Source organism: Hyaena hyaena, unplaced genomic scaffold, assembly GCF_003009895.1.
Source record: "Hyaena hyaena isolate Hyena2069 unplaced genomic scaffold, ASM300989v1 scaffold_440, whole genome shotgun sequence".
Classification (NCBI taxonomy): Eukaryota; Metazoa; Chordata; class Mammalia; order Carnivora; family Hyaenidae; genus Hyaena; species Hyaena hyaena.
Genome location: NW_024081072.1, coordinates 847,845 through 875,286, shown reverse-complemented (window position 1 = coordinate 875,286; position 27,442 = coordinate 847,845). Strand labels below are relative to the sequence as shown.

The window sequence follows — 27,442 nt, the reverse complement described above, 5'->3', positions numbered from 1 at the left end:
ATGGCTCTGAGAAAAGCGACAAGCTGTGTTATCATTGGAAAGGAACACCATGCTACTGTCCTTACCATGATTCTCTTCAGGAACAGATCAGAGCCTGGTGAAAGGCCATCAGGGTCGGGGAGAGGTGTCCCTATCTGCACTGCCATCTCAGGAGTTCTGGATAAAGCATCACCTCCCAAAGTCAGCCTGTCAGCCAAGGACCCCCTAAGTCAGTGGAGGGAAATATCATCTTGGGGGAGAATGTGAGACATGGTATACCCCAAGTTCTAGAAGTTTCGAGATGGTCCCACAAAGAGAACTAAGAGCCTCTCATAGGATACTAATGGATCCCTAGGATGATTCACCTTTGATGTTGGTACCAGTCCAATATCTCTGATGGAGTCTGGCAGAGGAACTATATAGTTGTAAAAGCCAGCTTCCCTTTGAAAGTTCATTCAGATTGACCGCTGTTGGAGAAGAAAGTCTCCCATTATGGCAGCATCAGGCAAAGCCACCACTGGGAGTGAGCATGAAAAAAAAAATAGTGATGAATGACCAGGAGATGATGAAGGACATGCTAAAAAAAAAAAAAAAAAAAAAAAAAAGCAGTGACCAGAGGCAAAATGGGAACAGCAAGAATGGTGAAAGCAGTGGTCACCGAACAAGGCTGCTGTGCCGGAGATAGTCTATAGGCACTGGTATCAATTCCAACTTCTATCATCTTCCCTTTATCCCAGGGAAAGGAAGATTGAAACCACATCTCCCAGTCTCCAGTATAGGTACATTTCTGGGTTCGTGCAGGTTCAGTGAACAAGACCCACTTGCATGAGCTTTGGAAGGTGGAAGGCTTTGCAAGTGGGCTCGTGGGTAAGTGGGCACCAGCAGAGGTGAGGGTTGGCAGCAAATGGGCTCCACGTGCCGATGGCTGGTCCCACTTCGGAGGGTGCAAGGATGACACCAGAGGTAGGGGCAGTTGACAAAAGATGTGACCTCAAAGCCAAATGTTAAATGACAGCCTCTAGTTGTCATGCCTCCAGGCTTTCCAGGGCTTTTGTAAGCATTTACTTCTCTATGTTACATGCTTTTTGCAATACCTAGAGTGGTGAAGCAGACTGTCTGGCTGTTTCCCAGTGCATTTTCTTTTCTCCTGTGTACCCAACTAGACTGTATGTCTCCTGGCCTTCCTTAAGATTAGGTGTGACCCTTTGTTAATGGACTGGGACCCATCACAATCCATCACAGTTGGACACCACTTTCAGATCTGAGCTAAACAGCCAACACCTCAAAGCCTCCAGACCCTTCTCCCTTCTACTTGCCTAATGCAGACAAGCACAATGACCTTGAAAGCTACATGTGGAGACAGTGGAGCCACAGGACGGAATAGAATGAGACTGGGTCCCTGCATCACTGTTTGGAAGAGAAGCTCTTGGCCATCATGATGGCACTAGGCAAAATCAGCACCAGTCTTTGAGGTGGGGGAAAGATGTTATAGACACCATGACCAAGAACAAAATGGTGAAAGTAGCAGCCACTGAATAAGGGAGAAAAAAAAAAAAAACTCTGCTATTGTGGTAAGTCTCTAAGGCCCTGCAGTTTATTTAATATGGCAGTTAGCAGCACCTCAGTTAAAAGACGTTTCTGTTTCTGCTTCCGCACTGAACCGACTGATATCAGCTACGAAGCTGAAATCAGTAACCTGATTTCAGAGTAAGTCACTAACAATACATAAAAACATTATAGGCACAACCAAAAAGAACACATGAGCTGGGCACTTGTGGGGATGAGCACTGGGTGTTATGTGGAAACTAATTTGACAATAAACTATTTGTAAAAAAAAAAAAAACAAAAAAAAAAAAAAAACAACAACACATGAGCTGGAAGAATCTACCTAAAAAAAAAGATTTGGAGTCAGTTTAAATTTCCCGAGTGAAGCCTCAGGAATGAAATTCCTTTGATGTCATTTAAAGCCTGGCCCATGCCATCATCCCATCCTTATCCTCCTCCACCTGCTCCAGACAAGCCACATAGAAGCCCCCAAGCAAAACACAGGTCTTTCTTTAATGTTCCGCAGAGGGCCTGGGGCCCAAGAAACCATCCTTTCAGGTTCCAGGTCCAGAGATGGCACCCAAGGAGAAGCCTCCTGCTGGGCAGATTAAAAGCCGTCTTTTTCCACAGTGGACCTTGATTCTAAGAGCCGTTCCCTTTGAATGAGCTCCAGGAGCAGATGCAGATCTCAGAGACAAGTGGGCACATCCCAAGCTACAGATGTGAGGCCTGGCAACTGAACTGACAACTCAAATAGCATCTCTCATCGATTAGCCAGGCCAGCTGGTCTGTCCCACTGGCTGGGAGTGTGCCTCACCAACGTGCCTGCCTTTTATTTTCTGATGTGTCACAATTTACCCTTTTGTTGTTTCGGAATGTTCTAGAGCCCGGGAGGCTAATCATCCCTCGTGGTGTGACATCTGTTTGAGATGAACTGAGGGCGCAGGCCCAGAACCTCCCTAACATCATCCTGAAGGCAGCCACACAGTCACCCTTGGTCCATCCACTGCCATTTCCATTTCAGTGGCTCACGAATCAAGAAGAGACAGAAAGGATATTCTTCAGATTGGCAATGTAAACAAACCCTAAAAGAGAAATAAACTGTACTAAAAGTAAAGTTCAAAATGGATACCCATCCCTGTTTTGAGAAGATGATGTCCTTGTTGACTACAACAAAGCAAGTGGCAGAATGCGTGCATCTATTTTGTCCCACCCCTGATGAAAGCTAGCCTTCACTGAGGTTTTCAGGGCCTCAAAAGAAAGGGAAAGGGGCCTCAGGTCCTCCTGCTGGTGCCAACCTGTGTTTTGATGTCAGAACGCAACAAACATCGGCTCTGAGGTAAACTCATGGAGTTGAGGACAGAGAGAGAGTGCTCCCGCCTTTAGAACTCTCATAAGAAAAATGGCACCTGCTTGAAGAGGTCCTACTCACAACAAGTCTTGTAGAGGAGAAGATGTAAACTCTGACCCCAAGGAGCTTTGTATCTCATCAACCCAATGACCCAATGACCTAAATTTCAGAATGAGAAACAAGGATAACAACTCTTTGTTGAGGGTAGAACATGTGCCGAAAACTGTGTTGAACACTTTCTATATTTACTATCATCTAATTCACCCAACAGGATCCTGAGGTAGGTGGTTTTATTCCATTATACAGAGAATGACACTGAGTCTGAAAAATTAAGGAAACTGCCCAAAGCCATACCACCTGTAAGCAGCAGAACCAAGTCACCGTTTTGCTCGACTCCAAATCTTGTGCTCTTACCCATGTGCATCTTTAATAAGGATCAGGACTCATCTGGGTAGAGATGCTTGCAGGTCAAGGGTAGAGTCAACAAATGTTGACTAAGGCTGAGGACAAAGAAGTTTTAGGTTTGGGGCATGGCTGCCAGCTAGGTAGGTTTGATTGACACCCAGAGCTAGGTCCTTCCCATGGCAATTTCAGGCCAAGGGGGACCATGTAGAAGGAAGGAGGTCATCACAGCTCTCCCCAAAATAATAAAAATGTAGGGAACCCTGAGAGCAATGCTGAGTTACCCCCTGGGGTAATTTCAGTCCACAAGTTCTCTTTTTCAACCTAAAGAAGCCAGACTCAAAAAGCTACATATTGTATGATTCCATAGAGATAGAAAAGAGATCAGTGGTTGGCAGGCACTAAGAGGTGAGGGTGGGGTCTGACTACAGAAGGGCACAAGAGCACTTTGGGGAGGTGATGGAAATGTCTTACATCCTAATTGTGGCAGCCTTTTATGCAAGTGTGTGTGTTTGCCAAAAGTCATTTGAGTGTACACTTAAAGTTGGCAGATTTGGGACACCTGTGTGGCTCAATGGTGAAGTGTCTGACTCTTGATTTCAGCTCAGATTATGATTTCACAGTTCATGAGTTCGAGCCCCATGTCAGGCTCTGTGATGACAGTGTGGAGTCTGCTTGGGATTCTCTCTCTCTTTCTGTTCCTCCCCCACTTGCGCTCTCTCTCTCAAAATAAATACATAAACTTTAAAAAATTGGATATTTTACCTCAGGTAAATTACATCTCAATAAAGCTGATTTAAATATATGCACCCAGTGTTTTCCCCCAAAGGGCACTAGGTGATGAATCCTGAGCTAAAGTTTCCACTGTGTAGCTATATTGCAATGAACTCCAGAACCAGAATCCTTCAGTTAGTTGTTCAACCTTCCCAGTAGGGAGACTTCCAGCAGGCAGCCTCTTGCAGCCTGAAACACCACACTCAGAGGGAAGAAGGTTCTGAAGGGAAATGTCAGGCAAATGCTTCCATAGCCATTTAAATAAGAAGCTGATTGCTAGACTTCCCTTGGCTTCCTGCCTTCTTTTCCGGACCTTCAGAGGTCATACTATGGATATGGTAGAAAATTCATCTGGAAAATTGCCCCCAGCCAGATTAATATAGCATCACTGTTTTTTAACTTATATCTTACATGAGATCCCCGTCTTTAACTGCACATCTTGTTGCATTTTGAAGGCCATACCTGTCTCTGCGCTCAACCTGAAAAATACAGAATCACATTGCTAAAAATACTAAATATCGTAGCTACCACCTGCCTCCAAAAAAAAAAAAAAAAAAAAAAAAAAGGATGGCATGTATTAAAAATGAGCATTTCAGTAAGACTAACTACACTAGCCAGGTCTATCTTCCCTTCCAGATCTAGGTCACCTGTTCCCCTATACGTCTTTGGTAAAGGTATTTCTTTCTCCAACATGGCCAGTTAGTCCCTTTGCTTTCTGGCCAAGACCTTCTGGTTAGAGAAGATCGGGAAGCTTCTGACCCATTTTAACAGTTCAGTTGGAAAAGGAAAATAAGCCACACAAATATAGTCTAACATTGGAAATAATCAGATCAGTCATGCAAATTAATAAGTACATAAGGTCATATCCCAAAAGAAAAGAGTGCAGTCTCATACAACAAAAGCTGCCAGAAAGAATGGATTTTAAAGGGAAATGAAAATGAAAGAGCCAGCCCTGACTTTGGACTCTTCTAAAAGCTCTTGATGTTATCTGCTGTTAGGTGGATGATCTCCTGGGCATTGGTGTTTGGGAGGTAGCCATACTCTGTACCTCACAAGCAAGGTGGAGGCCACCCTACTAAGAGGCTTTTTATAATAAAAATAAAAGAGTTTAAAAAAAAGAACAAAAGACAACATTTATATCAAAACACACTTTAATCATTTATTAAAAGGGGATGGTTACAGCATTTAAAGAGCCAGTCCAAGAGACTGGGACTCATGAACATCAAGGGGAAACAGGCCAAGACCAGATGAGAAAGCCGTCCAAAAGCACAGAAGCACACACACCTGCTAGGTTTTCAAACTACACTGACTTACTAGATATTTTCAATTTCAAGAAAAAATATTTCTTCCTCAAAAATAAATTTATTTTCTTATAACTTTCAGGATTAACAAAGACAACACTTGCATGAAACAACTGATATGACTTAATACAAATGTCACATATGCTCCAAGGGCTTTGTCATGTAACCAGATACGGTATTATTTTATCACTGCCATCTGTTCTTCTTACAGTCCTGGAGTCATGTAAGTGAAATTTCGTGATGAGACAAAAAATGTAATTTTGTTTTTCTTATACTCATTCCATAAAAAATGGGTTAATTTTCATAAAAAGCAGGAGGTAGGAAATGGGTGGAGGGAATTAGTCGGTGAGTCTGGTTCTAATCTTCTGTGGTGCCTTTGGAATGGGTTTATGAGGTAGGAGGGTTCTACTGACTCTTCTATAGGTAGACAGAGGGATAAAAGACAAATCAAATCCCTCATCAGCACTGTTTACAGTGCATAATTTAACACATAAAAGAGCCTCTCTCTAGAAAACCCTGAGCATCTTACAGATATAATACAAGCAGGCTAAGTTTACTAATCTGCTGCATATAAAACATTGTTCAGGTGCTAGTAACAGAAACCAAAGATGGCAATTTGATCCCTCAAGGAGCTTCAGGTATTAATCTGCCTAACTGAGCCCAGGTTTCCTTCAGGCATGGATGAATTAGCCTGGCTACATGGAGGAGAACTGGTCATTGAGACCCAGCTTACAAAGAATCCCCAAAAGGCACAGAGTTCTCTTTAAGTTCCTTGATTTCCAGAGCTGTCTCACTGACACCTTCCTTGAACCTATAATGCCCCTAGACCCTCACAATCCCATCTACCCTTGAAGGACCTTATTTTCACTAAGGAAATGCATTCTCTGGAGGCAGTTGGCTTCCAAAGAACTTACCAAATCAAGGCAAATATCCTAAGTCTTCAGCGTGATAGAACTATGCTCCAAAATATCACTACTAAGCAAACACACTTCCAAATCCCCCTGCAGATAGCTAAATAAGTGGAAAAGACCATTTTTTCCAAGGAATATTTTCTTTCTCTCTCATTCTATCACATTTACTTGGGTTCCTTGTTAAAGACCAGATCATAATTCAGAAGGTAACCATCATTATAGACAAAAAGTTTCCGGTCAAAAGGGTGGTAGTTAATGCTCTGCACTCTTTCCTGCATCTTAGTCATTACAATGTCTAGTCTGCCCTCTCTCCTTGTATTTGTATCATAGTAGTAGAAAATCTCTTCTGTTTTGGTGTTCAGAGTGCGAGTGGCATACAGAACCCCACATATCATGAAGGCGTTAGAAACCGATGGTTTATACTGCCTGGTATGCCAAGTGTTTAGCACCGTGAGTGTGGTGTCATTGAGTTTACTAATCACCATGTTACCAGTGCTGGCTTCAGTTGAATAAATCACCCACAACCCAGTCTCATCCACAGCCAAGTCAATATCTTGCCAACCAACATTAGCATATGAAAAGCGGTTATTATAGGCCGCATCAGGGAGAGTTTGAGTCACTTCAACCCTGTTGTTACTCAGGTTAATTTTGGCAATATTCCGGGTGTTGTACCAGTTGACATACATGTAGTTGTTATAAACTGCTGTACCACCACCTTGGCCATAGGTAACCCGAAATTCTCGGGCATTTATATATAACAGCAAATCATCCAGTGTATTGTGGAGTCTGTAATATTCCAGAACTCTTCCATCTGTATTCAGAGGTGCCACCCAATACAGCCCTCCATTTGGTTGCTGGGGAGAGTAATCCCGACCCCAGGCACCATACTTATAGGAAAACCCTCTCCAGTTGAGCTGAACTACAGCCGGCTTGCTGATATTCACCACACCACCATGGCCACAGCTCCCTGTACAAACAAGAACATACAAGGGCATTCTTAGAGAAAAGTGAATGATGAGATGCAAATGGTTTAATATCCTAAGAACCAAGGAAGCCATAAATATTTTTCTTGTCAAGGTTCAGTGACAGCAGTGGTTCTGATGGAGAAGAACCAAAACCTTCTTTTAGTGCCAATCTCAATGCAAACCTACTGTCAGCTCTAGAGAAAACCACCTCCTATTTCCATGAATGGGCTTTCATTCCAGAAATGGGGATGCTAAAACTGCCAAGAGCCATATTAAAAAGGTTTGAGGGCCTCGAGAGAGGAAAGGAAGACTTGGTGGATTTGACAGATTTTCTTCTACCAGAAACCATTTTGCAATTTTTTTTAGATTTTATTTTTCTTCTAGAGAAATCAAAAAAGCAAGGTCATCCTAGATCCTACCCTTTTTCCATAAAGCCATAAGGTGCTATTTACCAGGATGAGGAACAACTGTGATGAAGGAGGAGACTGCCCTGAACAAGTGTTCATGCCCTTCACCCTTCTGCCCCTCCCTGGAGCCCCAAGTGCATATCCACGCCAGGTACCAATGCTGCCCCAACCCAATCTCAGAAGTTTTAAACATGATATTTGAGAGATACAAAGAGATGGTCCTCTAATGGTGGGGTTTTAGCCTAGAGAAACCACGTAAGTTATTTTAGGGCAATAGAGCCTGATCTGTGCCCAAAGCATAGCCCATTATGTAGATCACTTGGTGACCATCTTGCTGCAGTTGTAAGGTAGGTCTTGCTGTTTGTACCACATATTCTACTGGGCCATAGAATGACAGGCAAGACCTTCACCTTCCTCAATCTGACACTGTCGTCACAACACCATGTACAATCAAGTGGGACCAGACTCGTCGGTCCACTGAATCTACCTTCCCTGTACCACCAGTGAACAACCCAGGCCGGACAACTGGCCCTGCATGTCACATTCTGAAATGCCCGCCCACCCAAATCATCTACGTGCTACAGAAATAACATAAAACTCCTCCAGGATTTTTATAATAACTATCCAGAGTTGAACATACATTTTGGGGAATCTTAGTAAATACCTCTTTAAAAATGGGTAACATTGTTTATTGGATGACAAAGAAAATTCCACTTCAAGTACATTTGAGGTCATTTTCCCTCATCCTACTGCCTGGAGCTGAGCAGGTGAGGGAAGGAGGAACAGAACCTGAATCATTTGATCTGGGTTTGAATGCTTAGAGGGAATCAGGGAGCCGTGGAGAGCACATGATGGGGGCTAGAGCCAAAAACAGAGCTCCAAAGAATTGCCTGATTTATCATGGGGGGCAAGAGGTTGGTTACGAGAGAGCAAAGCTCTGCCTGTAAGTCTGTGCCTCTGACTGATATGGAAAGACCCATTCCTTTCCTTGCTAAATGTCCCCCCCTCTCCCCCTCCTCACTCAAGGACTGCTCAGAGGTGAAACCATTACTAGAAACCCTGCTTTTATTTTTCCAATCTGCTGGGGCTTTTTGGTCCCAGAATTAAATACGTGCTCCTTAAATGCTCTCATAAATCCGCAGTTGGTGGGAAAACCAGCCAACCATACAACAGGTAGAGAAATGAGACCATTCTGTACCCAACCTCAAATAATTTTGCATATCATTAAGCAGAACACAGTCGCTGGTTTATTTTAATAATGCATGCACCATTTCATAAATAAAAAAAGCAACGTGTGTTCAGCCAAGAGACTGCTCTCCACCAAAGAAATAATAAATAAAATTATAAATTATTATTTCTTCTCCTAAAAGTGATCTCTCAGATGAATGCTTGTTTGCTTTTGTTTATGAAACAATGCATGAATTATTAAAATAAAGTTAGTGGTGTGTTCAGTTTAATGATAACAAAAACTGTTTGAGTTTCCATATGCTACAAACTGGATTTTCTAGTTAAAATATTCTTCCCAAGAACTTATTTATTTAACTACATTTCACTCTAAGGCAATGAAAGAAAGTCACGTTTTTCTTGCAGGTTGGAAGACTTCGGAATTGTTTGCTTAACTGAATCTTGCTTTCCTGGAAAGAAAATATCCCAAATGAAGAGTAACAAAATACTTAAGGAAAACTTATGTCTGATCTTATTCAAGCACTATCATGGGGTTAAAGATAATAGTGTCTGTCCTGGATGTGGAAATCCTTAGATATAAATGAATCAAAATAAACTTCTCTTAAAAGTTACTACTACTGGCGTGCCTGGGTGGCTCAGTGGGTTAAGCGTCCGACTTCAGCTCAGAGCATGATCACACGGTTCGTGAGTTCGAGCCCCACATTGGGCTCTGTGCTGACAGTTAGTTCAGAGCCTGGAGGCTGCTTCACATTCTGTATCTCCCTCTCTCTCTGACCCTCCCCTGTTCACTCTCTCTCTCTCTCTCTCTCCAAAAAAAAATACTACTACTACTACTACTACTACTACTACTATTACTACTACTAATAGCTTATCATTTTACAAGTTGACCAGGAAATTAAAAATTGTACCTGGTATAAATATCAAAATTGTATGAAGCCTAAATCTCTTTTTCTCACTGCCCAACCACTCCTAAACATTCTCCTACCTTTTTTTGTTATACCCCTCTTATCCTCAATGTCCTTTGGGCCACATTTAGGGCCCTAGCCGTGGTCAGAGGAAGCAGAAATAGGGAAGAGAACTAAGCACTGTTGCCAATACTACAGATGTGGCCACAGCAGTGACAGACCAGAGAAAAGGCTATGGCAGGCTTCCCTGGCGGGCAGCAAATCGTCCTGGAAAGGGTACTGAAACTGAGAGCCAGCCTGGTGCCCACTGCCCCTTTGGCCCAGCCAGAGCCTCCATCCCTCCTCATCCCATCTATGCCAAGCTTCCCCCAACCCTCCCTTACATCATACCCCTTCCCAGCCCCTTCCTTCATGTCAGGGTCTTAGGGCTACCCCATTCCCTACTTAGCCATCCCAAGTTTACACCCTGCCACAAGCACAACCACCCCTCACTTAGCCAGAATCCAAGAGTGTGAAAGTCCAATGAATTGTTTCGCATTTTTCTAGTGCAAAAGAACATGCCACAGAACTATGAGTAACAGTACACTTTTAGCGATTCCACAAGCAAGGAAGTAGAGCTAAAGTGCTGTTATTCGTGTTGGTGAGTTGTTGGAATGTTCTCGGTACTGTGGGAATCATAAGTGCACCTCTCTACCAGAGCATCTACGGAAGGCAGCCTGGTACAGGGAAGATACTAGCAGACAGACTCCAATTCAAGTCCCAACTCCAGTACTTACTGGCTGGGTAACCTTCTGAGCTTTAGTTTCTTTGTGTTAAAAAAAATAATAATAATAATACCTACTCTGTACAACTGCTAAGAAGAGAGAGAAGGTATGTGCATGTAACTCAACAAATTATACCTATCAGCATTATAATCACATCATGTTATAGCTGAAAGCTCACATGATGTCTCCCTTCCTACATAGTGGGTTCTGGAGGTTCCTGTATCCATCCTGGGAACCCCAGCTCCCAGAACAGGACCAGCCAGGCCGTCGCACCAAGTTATGTTCCTAGAATAGAAGAATGAACGAATGATCAAATCCCCCAAACCCAGCTTACCTTCTTTATAAAACAACTGCACTCTACCCTGCTCCATAGCTCAGTTTTACAAAAAGTCTGGGATTCACTCAGCAGAACATAAAGCAAGGAATCCTCCACACAAGTGTTGCCTCGGTTGGCAATCTAACCAAGATTCTAATGCAGTTCATTAGATCTTGCCGTGATATTCTGAAATAAGATTTTAACATACCCTAAATTGGCCTTTTTAAATTTTTATTTCTTTAAGATTTTTAAAATGCTTTTTATTTATTTTGAGAGAGAGAAACAGCATGAGTGAGGCAGGGGCAGAAAGAGAGAGAGGGAGAGAGAGAGAGGGAGAGGGGGAGAGAGAGAGAGAGAGAGAGAGAGAGAGAATCACAAGCAGGCTCTGCACTGTCATTGCAGAGCTTGACTCAGGGCTCTATCTCATAAACCATAAGATCATGATCTGAGCCAAAATCAAGAGTCAGACGCTTAACTGACTGAGACACCCAGGCATCCCCTAAGTTGTCGTTTTTAAAGTCTCACAGTTAGTAGCATTTTTCTTAAGTCAAAGGCTATATGCAGAGGAAACTGAATTTTGGATCTATCAGTGCAGTCTCCTACCCAGACAACTGCACTCTGAGCAAAGAGGAGAATACAATTCATTTGGGAGAATCGGGCAATTAACCTGATCATAATCACAAAATGATGAAGACTAAATTGATTCTGAATTACTGAATCTATACTCCCCAACACTCTGCTTTTCCTAAGGCTTGGGATTTTGGCAGGTCACCCCATAGCTTTCATCAGCCATTTACTGAGCACCTACTGTGTGTCAGCACAGAATCTAACATCATCTCCAAACATAACAGAGTTCGACCCCTGGGGTGTACGTACATTTTGCCTGTCTCCAGTCATCTAGATTCAGGGCGAGATCAGAGAGAGAGTCAGTTGTTTTCAGGAAAAAAAGGTTAAGGAGCAGAAGGGCAATTATTTTAGATTAGAAGGTTCTATGAGATGAAGCAGAAAAGGATGTTGTTTGCAGCATAAACCAACTATGAAGCACGCGTTCTTGAACCCTCACTACATACACTGGCTCTAAGATCAAGCTGACCACACACAGCAATCTGCAAATGCAAGAGAGGGGCCCCAAGACCACAGAATTCCTTTATAGCTGAGACTTGCCTGCAGTCTTTTGTTCTGTGCAACTCCGCAGTGAAAAAAAGCAGACAGGCCAGATTTTAAAGTCCCATAATAGTAAGTAACTTTAATTAAAGTCTCCACAGGCTCGCAACTTTGTGGTGCCTGGGGAGTTTCCAATTCTGCATTATCAACCAATCCAAACAGAAAGAGAGCAAGTAAAAGAAATTGATTTAAAAACATGACAAAAAGTCAGTTTAATATAAACATCATAAATATAATATGAACAAAGCTGGAGGAGGGCCAGGTGGCTTGGCCGGGATCCAGATACAGCCAAGGTTGTGGGAGAGTGAGAGGAAATCTGGGTCCAATTTGCTTAAACAACACAGCTGGGCTGGGATGACTCACAAAAGTCTGAGTGTGAGGACCTAGGGGAAAGTTCTCAAAAAAAATGTCTAACTAAAATAATCCAAGAGACTCACTTGTTTTCCTCCTTAGATATACTAAGAAGTGTACTTTCTCTCCCACTGCCAATTCTTGGGTCACTGCCATCTGACACTCTAGGTCCTACTTAGAGCTACTCCCTACTCACCCAGGGAGTGAGAGGCCTTGCATTTCAGCCTCAGCCCGGCCACTAGCCACCCGTGTGGCCTTGCCCTCACCACCTGAGTTCCTCCTCTGAGACATGATGGACCTGAGCTAGATGGCCCTAAGTGTCCCTTCCAGTTCTAAAATGTCCTCACTTGAAGGAAGGAAGGAAGGAAGGAAGGAAGGAAGGAAGGAAGGAAGGAAGGAAGGAAGGAAGGAAGCAAGAAGGTAGGAAGGAGGGAGGGAGGGAGGAAGAAAGAAAGAAAACCTTGCTCAGGTGTCATCAGGGCTTGTCATTGCTTTGACCCCTGTCCTCAAGGAGCCCTGCGTGACCCAGCAGAAAGCTCACATTTTCAGTGCACATTGACACCGCTGATCTCAGACTAAATTTAACCTTAGTTTGTTCCAAAGGACAAGGCATGGCCTTTGTCCTGAACTTCCTCTGTATGTCATACTATGACAGGTTGCCAACAGCAGAGGGAGGGAAGAGCGTCTCCTGAACACCTCCCAGAGGTTTATAACTACGGCAGTATCTAATTAAAGCCTGAAAGAAGCCAGTTACATCGACAAAGATCCAGAAACACAGTCTAAGAGGAAACAGTTTATGGAAATAGAACTTAATGAAAGTAACAAGAGCTCTACGATTTGATGAGAAGGTACAGGCCCTTTTCAGGCTGAGGGGCTCACGACCCGCAGGGAGGGCTTCCCTGTGACAGGGCTGCACACGGAGACAGAGGCGGGCTTTAGTTCACCGGGAGGGCCGCGCTGAAACACACAAGGACCGCTTTTGTTCACAGCAAGGTTTTCACTTCAATTATCATGATTAATAATAACAAATTCCGCATGTAAGTGCCAATCATAGAGTGCTGTGCTTCCCAAGACTTGTTTAACCCACATGGCAACACTGCAAGGTAAGTAGCATTCTCCTGTTTTATCAAGGGGGAGATGAAGGATCTTTTGCCGTGGCCACATAGCTGGGAAGCTCAGGTCTTTGGGGTCCCAAAGCTATACTCCTGACCTCTACGCCCCCCTGCCTCCATTCACAGAGGTATTATGGAGCCCCCAACTCTCTGCTATACCTGGCCCCAGGGATTATCATTAGAGAGTAGAAGGCCATCGGTGCCCTCCAGGAACTCACAGAGCAGGCTGAAGGCAGGCAACGCCCACAAGTAATGTACATGTGGACCATTAAATCCTCCCTGAATCCTCAAAGGCGCTAAAAAAACAAACAAACAAAACAAAAAAACCCAGCAAGTGCATTTAAGGAAAGTGTAAAGGAAAAATACAGAGGTGGAAGCAGGGACAGAAAAAAGAGGAAAGGAAGGTTCAAGGCATAACCCAGCTCATCGGATACATGAGCCAATCAGCTCTTGCAACCCAGGAGACAGCGCCTACACCGTGCAGATTCTAGAGGTTTTCACCAGCCCCCCCAACCCCGCCCCCAACAACAACTCCATCACCACAGAGATGTTTTCCTTGTTAGCAAATGCAAAGAGGACATGTGTAACGTGTGGGTTTTGTTTTAAATCAACTCATTGCTGGTGCTTCTCCTCTATGAGCCCTAGAACGTGCCAGCATGTGGAGCTGCTAGGAGAGAGATCTCAGAGCACGGAAGACCAAAGTCGTTGCCAAAATCCAATCCCCGCTTCCACAAGGCAGTTCCAAATCCCTTCTCCGCCCCACTCTCCACTCCTAACCGGGCCTGGCTCGGGTGGGGAAAACATGCTTACCAGGGGCAGGAGGAGGCGGGGTGGCAGGAACATTTTCACCTTTAGAGGCTTCACATTCCTTTAGCCTGTTCTTCAGAGCCAGGATTTCCCGGCGAATGGCCAGGACGTTGTTTTTGTCTAGCGTCTCAAGCTGCTCTACCAGGAGACTCATATTCCTTATCTAAGGAAATAAAAATGCAGAGTGACTTTGTGTTATTGTGCAATTTCTTTCATAAACATTCCAGGGCTGAATTTGTCACTTAGTGAAACATTGCTAGAGAATACACCCGAGATTCTTCTGAATGGTTTCATTTGGAAGAATACATTTTATGGTTTAGCGTGAATGCCTGTCAGATCTCAGGCAGATGTGTGTGACAAGAAGAAAACGGCAAAGATTTTAACAGATTTAATAATAGAGCACAGGCTCAGTCTACGCATCCACAAAGGTCCATTAAAGTTCATTTCTAATAACCTTCCCCTATAAACTCGTGTTTACTCATGTTATATTATAATTAAGTTTTAACAAATGGCGAGGGCCAGAGAAAACTTAAATTCTAAAATATGTAAGTATGATTCTCAATTACAGCTCACATCATGACCATGCTAGTAAATTCTCGTTGAGATAAATTGCCCAACCATAGCATTAATGTGATGGTCTTTATCCATAGAACTTAAATGGCTTCACTAAAACATAATCGCACAAAATTCCTTTAAAGAGGTTTGCCAGTATGTGAAGAAGTGTTCCAAGAGGGATCAAGGATTGCATGATCATTCAAAAGGAGAAACAGACCTAGCACTTCCAGAATCAGGTAAATCGTAGCTTTCTAGTCCCACAAGGATAAATGCAGAACAGAGAAGGCAACCCATCTTACTCGGCCACGGAGTTGTTCACATTTATATCTTCTCCTTTCTAGAGACATTGAAAGGCCACTTGGTTCTGGGGCAGGACCTCTGGATGACACCTGTTTCTCAATGAACATGTTCCCATTGTATGTAACTCACTATTCAAAGACAGAGGTCCACCAAAAGTGGGACACAGGACATGCCACGTGGTCATGAGACAGGGCAGAATTGGAAGTCAGAAGAGAGATCCACAGCACCTGCCCACTGAGGAGAATTTATTATTAACACTCTCGGAAGTGAGCTCGTGACTTACCTCCACTTCCAGCTGGTCAACAATTGTCGAACTTCCAACAAAACTATCCTTCAGCTGTATGATCAGTTTCTCCATCTCCTTCACTTCTAACTTGATCAGCTCAAAGTCCAGTTCGGTATAAGAAATGGTATCCTTTTCCATGATCTCTACTCGGACAGTTAGGTTTACAAGCTTCTTTTCATACACGCTGATTAATTGGACATACTCCCTTACCTGAAAGGGAATCAAAAAGTTTAAGTCAATTTCCAAAGTAATACTATACAGTCTTCCTCCACTACCAAGCCCGTGGGGACTACTTGTTTGCTGTCAATGTGTTGTTTCCTTTTTCTTTTTTTGGTAAATAAATGGATCAAACATATCAGGGTGTCGGGTGACTCGGTTAAGCATCTGACTCTCGAGCTCAGCTCAGGTCTTGATCTCACTGTCATGAGTTCAAGCCCCATGCTGGGCTCCACGCTGCATGTGAAGCCTACTTAAAAAAGAAAAGAAAAGAAAGGGATCAAAAATATATTTAGCAATATATTTTTGCAAACACACACAAAAAAAACATTATTACAATTGGTGGGGCGGATTTTGCACTTGCCTAGACTAAAAATAATTTTGCTTTGGAGTCATCATTCACATTTTAATTTCCATTTCAATGTTTGAAGGTATTAGGTCTCCAAACTAAACTGGTTTGAACCAGACTCCCTTGCCCATCTCCCTCCTCCTTTCCCCAAGGCACATGCTGTATCTAAATCAGGGTTTCCCAACCTCAGCACTATTGTTATTTTAGGCTTGACCATTCTTTCTTGTTGGGGGCGGGGCTTTCTTGTGTACTATAGGATGTTTACCAGCATTCTTGGCCTCTAGATACCACTAACACCCACAGACCTTCAGCCTTGACAACCAAAAATGTCCCAGACCTTGCTAATGTTCCCTGGGGGCAAAATCACCACCACTACCACCCCCCTTCCTCCGTTTAGAAACACAGCTCTAAATCTAAGTATTTTCTAGAAGCGAGAGAAATGCACTAAGTAGAATTCCTTCTCTGGTGGCCATATGCATTGAGTTTTGAGCCTCTCTACCTTTTACGAAGTGGCATAAGGACCTAACTTTACTACACAATATGTGAGTGTATACGTGACTGTAAAGTGCACATTTCATTAGTGCATCCACATTTATTCCAAGAACTGATTATTGCAATCAGACCTTCACGCATTTGTTGCATATATTTGAATGTCTGATCATTAAGTTAAAATACTTCCAAAATTTCCCTTGGTGGTTTAGTGTATAATTGGAAGCTCCACATGGATATTTCAATAAACACATTTGGTGGTTCTTTTTGTATCTGATCTCTAAAAGAAATGCCGTGGCTTTTTTAAGGACCTGCTCATTAAAAGTTGCTGGTTTTATGTTCTTTTTAAAAATTTGAACATAAGTGATACTTTTCCCCAAACTGTGCTAATGTCAAGGAGCTGATCCACAGTGTCTGGATGAATTCAGAGCCAGATGTTGGCCTGTAATCTTCCCAAAACCAAAGGCAGCCCCAGCTTCTGTCATTTTAGCCCTTCCACTTAACCCCACTGTGCAAATTAGAGCAGACTCATAGGCCACAGACCTAAAGGGCTAGGGCTCCAGGCAAAGAGGATTTTAATGAAAGTTGAAAATGCAGCCCTTGGCACTGCTAGTGTATCTCCTCAGGCAACTGATGCTCACTGCCATCAGATGTGCCATCATCGGAGGCTGATAAGGCTGGTGACATTTTGGGGGATAAGGAGGTTAGAAAAATATATAGAAAACCTAACGAGTTCCCTCTCAAAAGTATGAACACAAATATAAAGTAGCCAGGTTTTTAATTTCTATGAAAATCAAGCACAAAACCTTGCTTATAATAATAATAATAATAATAATAATAATAATAATAAAAGTGCCAATCCATGGCAGAAATGGAAGTTTGCAAAATGAATATTCTTGTTGGCATTTGGCCTTGACAGCTCTTGGAACAAACGAAACATACTCTGTTTTCCTGGAACATGGTGGTGGCACATCGCAGCTGTTGTTCTACAAAAATGAGTGATCCAACTGTCATCTCTGCTAAATAAAATGTGACTCTTGCAGATTTTCACTGAAAGCCAAGGCATAACCTGGGGTTTGCTGCCTATGAAGATGTATGGCATGCCTGCCCTCATTCAGCCCAATGAAGAGTCTCTAAAGATCTGCTTCGGGAATAAAACTCAAGCTCTTTTCAGCTGACATTGAAAAGAAAGCTCAGTGATGTTCAGGAGAACTAGAATCATCCATAGAGTTATTAGAAGGCAGGAGGGAATTTGTGGACTCTACTGACTTAAGTAGATTGTTCATGTAAACCCTTTACATGCACTGGTCTCTAGTGTTGAGCTGGTGTGGGCAATTTCCAGAACATCTAGCTCTCCCTGGAAGTGCAAGTTCAGAAGCCACAGTGAAACTTGCACAGAGATGTAGAGCAAGAATACAGGTCTAGCCACAAGGCTAGTTGGTTGAGTGTCTGACTCTTGATTTCCGCTCAGCTCAGGTTTGTGAGTTTGAGCCCCATGTTGGGCTTCATGCTAAGTGTGGGGTCTGCTTGAGATTCTCTCTCTCTCTTTCTTTGTCTCTCTCCATCTCTCTGTCTCCCTCTGCCCTCTCCCCAGCTCTCTCTCTCTCTCTAATAAAAATAAAAATAAAGTAATAAGGGTCTAGCCCTAAAAGGACACCACCCTGTGTCAACATCTTTACTACAAGTTCCTCATCACTAGGAGTTTGAGCTTTAAAAGACTCATCTATCCTTGCCTTCCAACCACCAACCTAACAGAGCTTCCATTTTATTTGTTATGCACATACGATGTCACAGGTGTGCTCCAAGAATCAACGGTTGTTGGTGTGGGGGGAGTTGTTTTGGGGTGTTCACTGTTGTTCTGCATGGTAACTGTGGTCTCGAACAGATAAGGATGCAGCACAGCTGGCTGTTAACCTGAAGAATCAGTCTGGCTCATGTTCCTGCCTCAAAACCTCTGATCATAATTATGGCCAGATTATCGGAAACAGATAAATGTAATTTCCAATGTGCTGTTATTTTACTATATCTTTAACAACAAGATGAGTTGAGCTCGAATTGACCATGAAGACATAGGAAATACTTTGGAGCTTGATCCACCTAAACTCAAAGCTGACTTCAGTACTGAGTAGGCAAATCACTTCATTTCTCTAATGAAGAGAGAATAAACCTCCTATAAACTGGCGGTAATGGTAAACAAGTTTACAAGATTATTGTAAAGACCAGGGATTATGCATACTAAGTGCCTCACTTACTAGATGTCTACAAGTTACAGCAATTAGAGAACCATGATTTCAGGTTTTTTTCAGTCTCACCTTTTAATTTATTGTATTTCACTGCACAACACATCGTTCAATCGATGTTCTTTGTTTATAAGTTGCCCAAATGTCTCCCAGACTGCCTCGACCTTCTCATGCATGAGGATCCATCAGCAAACGTGTCGTACTAAATAACTTGCCCCAAATGCCACAACCCTCCGGACAAAGAAAACCCTGAGCTGTCTTTCTGTCGTCCCCTCCTGAGTACAGTCACAGGAAGACACACCATAAACAACAGAAAAGTATACAATGCTTTCAGCCTCTCTTGTAGAGGCAGCTCCCTGTCTTCCCTGTGTCCTGACAGATAATGTATCAATGTAAGGCAGTCACAACCCTCTTCTGCGAGCCTGTCCAATCAGGCCTTCCCCCCAGGCCTCCAGATGAATGGTGATTTCCAAGGCAACGTAGGGATGGCTCTAATAATTCACCTGAAAATTCAAAAGCCCTCAGCGGAAGAGATAGCTTGGGAGTGAAGGCATTACCACCCTTCTGCATCTCTCCTTCGAGGCTGCTAATAGCATGGCAGAGAGAAAAAGGACTTAGGATGATGTCGGAGACCCAAATTCCTGACCTGGCTCACCCAGCCAAGGGAGGAATGACCTACACATTTATGTCTCTTGACCTTCATGAACCTTCATGTTTCCCTCCCTAACATGGGAAGAACACTGGCCCATCTACCTTAAAGAGCTGCTTGAGAGTAGACCAGGACTGAAAGCATTTAAAAACACAGAGAAGAGGGTGCTTGTATGTGGCTTAGTCATTAAGCATCTGACTTTGGCTCAGGTCATGATCTCACAGGTCATGAGTTTGAGTCCCGCTTCAGATGAAGCACGAGCCCTGGGTGAGCCCCACCTTTCTCCCTCTCACTCGTGCTCTCTCTCAAAATAAATAAATAAATACAATTTTCAAAAAGCAACAAAGGAAGCTGTTATTACTGTTGTTATTATCAATGTTGCACAGAATTTCTGATGCAAATCTCAGCTGGCAGGTCAGTACCTTTCTTAGGCCTCAATCACAAATTTCTTTAGGACCAGTTACTGACATTTTTGGAATGAAAAGTTCTCCTACCTACTCCGTACTTCCACCTCGCCAAATATTAGCAAGGCAGATGCCACCTGCCTCCTCCCAGGACTGGAATTCAGTGTCCCATACTCTTAGCCCTGGCGAGCCACACACTTCCTAGAGCAGCGTGGGGTTTCAAACTGCCCTTCACACTCTTGCCAGCAAAGAAGACATGCAAATCAGCAGCTTCCACTATTTCAAAGCAAATGACTCTAACTGAAAAGATCTTTACTTAGGATTTTCCTCCACTTGTTATGTTTTTATGCATAACTTCTTATCTGTACTTGATTATGCTGGAATAAGGCTATGAATATTAATGATTGGAATTTATAATTTAGTGCTGTGCCTTTTCTGCTGATTAATTCAAGGACATTTTATTTCTTAAGAAGCTAGGTTCCTAGAGTAGTCAAACACATTTTCCTGGACATTCATCGAGACGTAGAATATTTATCTCCCAATTCGGGCTAAAAGCAGGGTCTCAGCCTCATCATCATTTTTGTCTTAAAAGATAACTGTGCCAGATGGTGAGGTAGCTAAGTTTAAATTTCTCAGGAAAACTTATTTTGAATCCTGCAGTAAAGTCAGAGCTCCTTGTAAATTAAATGGCATTGTGTTAAATAATGCATAATGTGATTATAGCCTAGCTTGGACTTCACCTGTGCAGAAAACGGGAGCCTCTCTAATTGAATTTTAACTTGGCTAAAAATCAATAGAAGGGGTCAAAACTGGAATGCCAGGTCACATTGCCCCAGCAATGTGTTTCTCTGAGGATAACTTCCTCTGGCTAGAAAAAAAAGCCCTGACCAGGGGGTTGGAGTCAGGGTTTTTACCAAGGCTGTGTGACCTATTTGAATCGATGCAAATTCTTCAGTTTCAGTCTAATGTGGGACACGCCTACTATAATGTTCCCGCTGAGACAACAGAATATAACACATGAGAGAGAATAAGAGAGACAGAGACAGAGAGGCAGAGAGAGAGTTAGGGGGAGAGACAGAGAGAGGGAAGGAGGGAAGAGAGTAAATTGGAAAGAAAAAACAAGAGGAAGAGAAAGGAAAAGAGGGAGAAAGGAAGCAGGGGAAGGGGAGAAGCTTCCAAGAGTGCAGGGGTGGAGGAGGGGAAGGAGGAGGAAGAGAAGGGGGCGGGGCTTTCCAAAAGTAAGAGAAGACCAAACAAAAAACAGAAACACAAATTAGGAAGGAAAGGGAGAGAAAGAATAGAAGGGTGGACAAGGAAGGGGGAATGAACAGGAATAGGAAGAAGAAGTGAAAGAGAAGGAAGAGAGAATAGAGGACAGAGGAGAGGACAGAGAAGGTGAAGCTGGAGGGAAGAGGAAGAAGATCAACAGGAAGAAGAAACAATCAAACCAAAACCAAAAAAACTGCAAGGCTGAGTTTTGCAGGGAGAGCTCAAGGCCTCTTTCCAACTGCACGCACATGATACTTAAGTGAGTTTATCCGTGGCGTGCATAATCTCCATCCCATTTTCTTCCTGCGCCCTCTTTTCTCCTGCTATAAAGAACCCCATAGGTGGACTGTGAAATAAACGCTCACGCCTCCCTAGGCTGCAAGCGTGCTGGCTTTGGCACAACCGAAGAAGCCTGCTTACAAAGTCCTGAATAAAAAGTGTCCTGCTTTGTTGGTTGGTTTGTTCTTATCAAAAAGTTGTTGGAAGAGGAAGGAAAGCAATGCTTACTTTAGAAAGCTCTTTCTCGAACTTCTGGTAGAGAACGTGAGCTGTGACTTCCAAGCGTTCCACTCTCTGCACGGGAAAGGTGGTGTCTGGGAGGGTCACAGAGCAGTGGCAAGTCCCGTGGTCATCCTCGAAGCCAGTGAAATTGGAAAGCAGCTGTAAATAAAAAGAAGTTCAACATCAGGAAGAAGCTGGGAAATGAGTTTTTTGGTAACTGGAGTGACAGAAATTGGCCTGTCAAAGATTTGGGCTCGGAGGCAAGCAAGTGGAGTCCAGTACCTAAATGAATGACATTGGAGACACAAGCTACAAGCTCCAGGTTTCACAGGCAGTGATCACACTCAGTGTTTAGCACATCTCCACCAGTCAGGCTACACCAGTGTCAGAGACCTATACCTAAAGGAAGATTCTCCTTTCTTGAGGAGGTTTCAAAGAAATTATTACTATTCCTAAGTAAGGTAAGAGAAATAAAGAGGTGATGCACATCCTGAGTTTGAATTCCAATTCTACCACTTACTGGAGGTGAAACTTCTGTGAGACACTTCACAGGGCCATCCCCAAGTAATGTAAACCAAGTCCCTGCACGCTGTAGGTGATCAGTAAATGTCACTTTCCCTTTCCGTCCATGTACTCACTGTCTCTTCTTTTACCCCCAACCCCAACCCAATGCCTTCCAAAGGAAAGAGAAAAACCTCACAGATATGGGTTACAGGGAAAATATACAATGCAAATTCACATCCTCACTTGACCTGCAAAATTGTGTAATTAGCATGCTTTAAAATGGAAAAAAAAAAACACGGCCATTTTTAAAAGACTGAACAATGTAGGAGTCTGAAGGATTTGTGCAAAAAATTTTTTAAGTTTTCCAGCTTACCGCTTGCAGAAAAGTCATTTTAAAATATTTGATGTTTCTTTAAGATATTCAGGCTCACACTTTGGTGCCGCTGCATATTTTAAAATGACAGGTTTGAAAGATCCTGTTTTTCTTTTGTCCCCCTTGAACTTCCCCAGGGGGATCCCAGCACAATTAACATTTTTTTTTTTTTTGTCACTACTACTGCCTTCTGTAACTCTTGGCAGCAGACTGGCTGTGCTTTACAATGGTTTCCTCTGATGGCTAGCCCAAAGCTCACCTGTGGAACAGCAGCCTGAAGTATCTCTCTGAAACTACCACAGGGAGAGCAATGGTGGGCAGAATTCGAAGAGATGCGGCCACACCTCTCAAAGTTTAGGAGGTCAGCTGGCTACAGCTGAGGTGTGCTCTGTGCCTTTCACCTCTACCAACCTCCGTGATTCCCGAGCAAGCTGGACCTAGATGCTTCTATAATCAGGATATATTCTGCCAGTGACCTCTGGACCAATTAATTCAGGCTTTTGCAACTAAATTGCTTGTGAATTTAACCTAATCTTCTTTAAGATGAGCAAACATCACACACGCAATGCCCATATATATTTATATATATCAGGTAACTTCTTGACACTGGCCTTAATTTTTTTTTGCCAACAACATCCCCACCAACAGGAATTGGGGAGTAAGGAGGAGAGACAAGCAGGTTTATGCTAAACATGGGGGCTGGGAGGGGGTTAAAGTAAGGGTCTATGCCGGGGATGAAGGACCAGACTGGCCACACAAGAAGTCTGTCAGGGAGACCAGCTTCCCTTGGAACCAGCTTTATCACCCCTACTAAAGACGGAGTCTGGCTCAAGCATGCCAAGGCTCTTACAAGAGGACCAATGTATCATGGACTTTTGGGGGAAAAAATAGCTTCTTATAACAACTGTCCACCCCCCCCCCCCAAAATGTCTTGCATTGCATTCTGACAAGGGGAGGTTAATTAGCTGCACAGGACAGAGTTGAACCATGCGTGGACTTCTCCAGAAAGCTCTGTCAAATCAGAAAATAGTGGAGATCATCAAGCAGTCTCTAGACAATCAACTAGCTAACAACTTTTAGTCCTGAAGTTCACCTGAAAGGCAGGCAAATAATTATGAGCCCTGCTGACAGCCATTCCACTGTCTGCTATTGAACGTCTCTGTCCCAGCACCGTGGACTCCCCAGCTTCCATCCTGCTTATCATCAGCCCAGCATGCTCAGCTGACATCAAAATGGTCCATAAGTTTGATCAGTGTCTCCCATTAGAGATATTTCTGCTCCTCACATTCAAAGACAATGAAGCTAATGGTGATGGGTCTCTCTCTGCAGTGAATGCTTAAACTCTGTGTGAGTGTAACATGAGGAGAAGCAGACGTGTGCTTGTCCCCTGGCCTCCGAGAGCGTATGCGGTCCCCCTGTGGAGGACAAATAGGACCCTCTGTACCTCACAAGACACCTCACACTCATGGGGTCTCACTCAGCATGCGTTCAATTAACATTTACTGGTGTCTACAACTTGCCAGGCTTTGGTGTTAGGGAGACAAATAAGACCCAATTCCTGCCCGGTGAATCAGCCCCATTGTCATTAGAGAGCCTCAGTGTCCTTTTCTCTGACAAACCCAAGCCCCTTAGCCTGATGACGGAAGACATGACTCCTGGGTCCGACTCTGCCAGTTATCGTGTGGAACAAAGCATGGCGCCTTTTCTTGTCTGTGAGATGAGGACCTACAGGCAGCCCCTTCTTTGGAGGGGGACATCTGAGGCATGTGAAGTGCTCTGAGCATGAGAGCTGAAGGTGTGACTCACATTTGTGATTTAAGGTTGCAATCGGCTCTAATTAGCAGCCAAGCCTAAGTGCCTGTAAAGATTCAAGGCATAAAATAATGGTACTCAACATTTTCAAAGTACAGAAAATGATACGTTTGGAACTTGCTCAATGACAGTTATAAAGGGGTTTTCCACCACTTTCCAAAGAGCTCATCAAGCTGACGGCCAGCCCTAGAAAATTGGGTTTATAGTAGAAGTGACACCTCGTCTGCCATAAAAAAAGAAGTTGGGGTAGTGATACTGACTCACCAGAGGGAGATAAGTGAACTGGGAAGGAAATTAAAACCTCTAAGTACAATTTAACTACCATTCCTTATATACTTTTAAATATTTGTCTTTTTGCCAAACAATGGGTATATTGAAGCTCTCTGTTTACTGACCTATATTTTATTTTCTGTTATTTTAGCTCATCATCTCATCCAAATGCTACTTTTCGATTGGTGATGAGGTGTCAAAATAAATTATTATTATGGTTACCCTCTTTTTTTTTTTAGTGTTATTCAGTTCTAATTGTCTCCAGAAATTATTTAGAATCGTGGAATAAAACGATGCATCTGATTTCTGGCTACAAAGAATATTTATGCATATTCATGATTCCCAAACCATGTTCCTCCTAAAAATTAGCAACTTTTATCTATACTCCCCCAAAACATAGAAAACTTCCTGGAGCGAGATGCTGAAGAAGATGGGCAGACTAAGTTTGAGTTCTTTTTTTTAAAAAAATTTTTTTTAAATATTTTATTTACTTTTGATAGAGAGAGAGACAGCGTGAGCAGGGAGCGTCAGAGAAAGAGGGGAATCCAAAGACACAGAATCCAAAGACAGGCTCCAGGTTCTTAGCTGTCAGCACAGAGCCCGATGCAGGGCTCAAACCCATGAACCATGAGATCATAACCTGAGCCAAAGTCAGACGCCCAACTGACTGAGCCACCCAGGCACCCCAGTTTGAGTTCTATAATTTGCTGGCTTAATGACTTTAAGCCAATGATGGCACCTCTCTAAGCCTCAGTTTCCACATCTCTAAATGGGACCATTAATTTTACCTGCCTCTGAGGGTTTAAATAAGATAATACATATTATGTACTTAACTGAGTCCTGGCATTTATTAGGTGCTCAATGAACACTGTTGTGGCAGTTTCTATTTGATCCTTATCCAAACCATTTGTTAATCAACAAATTTTTGTCTACATGGTTCTGATGGCAAAATGAAAACAACAGAAAAGCTTTTTCCTGTCCTTATCCCTATGGTCCTTCCATTCAGACATAATCATGTAAGCGGCAACCTGACCTGTGAACAATGATCATAAAAGTGCAGGAGGACAGGATTTGGGGGACTTAAGACTCCTCCACCCCAAGGAAAGCCTGAGTTTTCCGGAGCAGGGCTCCTACAGAAAGGCCCAGAGCTGACGCAGGCTGGCTTGGAATAAGGAAATGCTTCCTGCCCCTTGGTACCTCTTCCCCTCTCCTCAAAGGAGATACAAAGAGGACTCATCTCCCTAGCACTAGGCTCAGGGCGTGGTCTAGTGACATACCCTAGCTGGGACAGTCCCTTCCTAGCACAGGCTTAGGTTGTGTTGTTGCTGATTTTGTTTTGCCTGTTTACTGCTACTGTGCTGTTTTTGTTTTCGAAAATGGCTCTTGTGATTCCCTATAAGGAAAATGGAAGAGAGTTAATACTCTTCTGGGGACATATCTGTGTGCAAGAGCACTTTCCTGAATACCTCCCCTGCTTCTGCCGTCCATCTCCTTTACAAACTAGGCTCAGAGACACCTCAGGGCTCCAGCTGGAGCAGAGGGGCTCTCACTCCCTCAGGGCGATTCTTCATCATGCCCAGGGTTCCCAATGGGCAGCAAACCAGACCAACTTTTCTGGAGCTACTACAGGCAGGGCCCCTTTCCTAACAGTTCTCATCTGGGACAGGACCTGGACATGTCTGTTTTTAGTGTACCCCTTCCATCCCTTCCCATCCCCGATTCCAAAGTGCAGCCAGGTTTGAGAACCTCTTTAAACCTTAGATGCTTTCCCTAAATCCCCCAGGGGAAGAACCAAGATGTCTTCTCTCTTGCTAACAGTTTAATTATTTTACCCAGGTTTTAATTCATTTCCAGGGTGCCTACAGTTAACAAAGGGAGTCGTAAATCTTTTAGAGTGCTCAGGTCTAGCCATCCATGAAATTATATTCAGGCCCCCAAAAAGTGAGAGGAAGGGAATTAACACAGCTCTCAGACTGGGGGGCCTCCTCACCTGATACTCGGAGTCAGAGCTAGGACTGAAGCTGTCATTGGAGCTGAAGCCGGAGATGAAGTTGGAGCTGAACGCAGAGTCAGGGAAAGAGCTGGAGTCTGGCCTGGGGACCAGGGGCTCCAAATCCCCTGTGGTCTGGCCAAGGAGGAACAGAAGGGCTGGAAGGCAGAGGAGGCCTGGCTTCATCTTGTGCTCTTAGCTGGAGCCACTGGCGTCTACACAGAGCCCAGGGGCTTCTTATAGTGCCCAGTGGGGATTTCCCCACGTCCAGTTTGTAGGAAAAGAGGAAGTCGCCAGAGAGCATGTGACCACCCCAGGAGGGTCAGGACACCCAGGAACCTGAATCACCTTTACACCTTGTCGCTGAGTCCCACTCTGCCAGCTGCACTTACATCTAGATATCTCCTGCCAAATATTAACTCAAATGTACTTTTTCCAGCCCGGTATCTGGTTTCCATCTTGACACTTCCTTGAAGCAGATGGGTTCAAAGTAATCTTTATGGATGAAGCAGAATGTGGAGGTCCCAGGAATGAAAAACCAGCCTTTGTCCTTTGCCCAAAAGCCACTTCTAATTGTTTCCCCCCACCTCTGCCCTCACCACCCATTTTACTGAATGATGCTTTTCAGAGGAAGTTAGGGACCTGGTTTAGAGACTGTGACTTTCCCTAGGGGACATACCTCTTCCCTTGCTACTGCCCAGATCGTCTCTGACCTCCCTCTTAGAGTCTGCTTCTGGACAGTTTTCTCCCAACAACCTTAGACAGAAAGAGACACCAGCAGCATTTTCACCATAGATACTCAGGACTCTGCATTACCCAGCACTGGCCACCAGGAGCCTGATGAAGGAGAAAGAATCCAAACAGAAGGCTGCTCCAGACCCAGTCAGGGAGGTCCGTGTTGAACAGTTTCTCTCTCCAGAAGGTTCTGTCCGATCCCCATGGTTCCAGGCCCTCTTGTGAGCTGGTACCACAAGGCATATTTGTCATGAAACTGAG

At 43.6% G+C, this 27,442-nt stretch overlaps 1 protein-coding gene and 1 long non-coding RNA gene across 2 annotated transcripts; one reads left to right on the top strand and one right to left on the bottom strand.

Annotated features, from left to right (window-relative positions):
* Positions 1-5,184: 5,184 nt before the first annotated feature.
* Positions 5,185-26,645, bottom strand: OLFM4 (olfactomedin 4). The gene is made up of 5 exons (XM_039253143.1): positions 26,447-26,645; positions 21,504-21,656; positions 15,378-15,590; positions 14,243-14,402; positions 5,185-7,230 (listed from the first exon to the last, which is right to left on the bottom strand). Exons 1-5 carry the CDS (start codon positions 26,630-26,632, stop codon positions 6,428-6,430), a joined length of 1,515 nt encoding a protein of 504 aa, XP_039109074.1. The 5' UTR covers positions 26,633-26,645; the 3' UTR covers positions 5,185-6,427.
* LOC120245913 lies at positions 5,515-9,431 on the top strand. Its single transcript, XR_005531929.1, has 2 exons — positions 5,515-5,575; positions 9,226-9,431. It is a non-coding gene; the product is annotated as an uncharacterized LOC120245913 (long non-coding RNA).
* Positions 26,646-27,442: the final 797 nt, after the last annotated feature.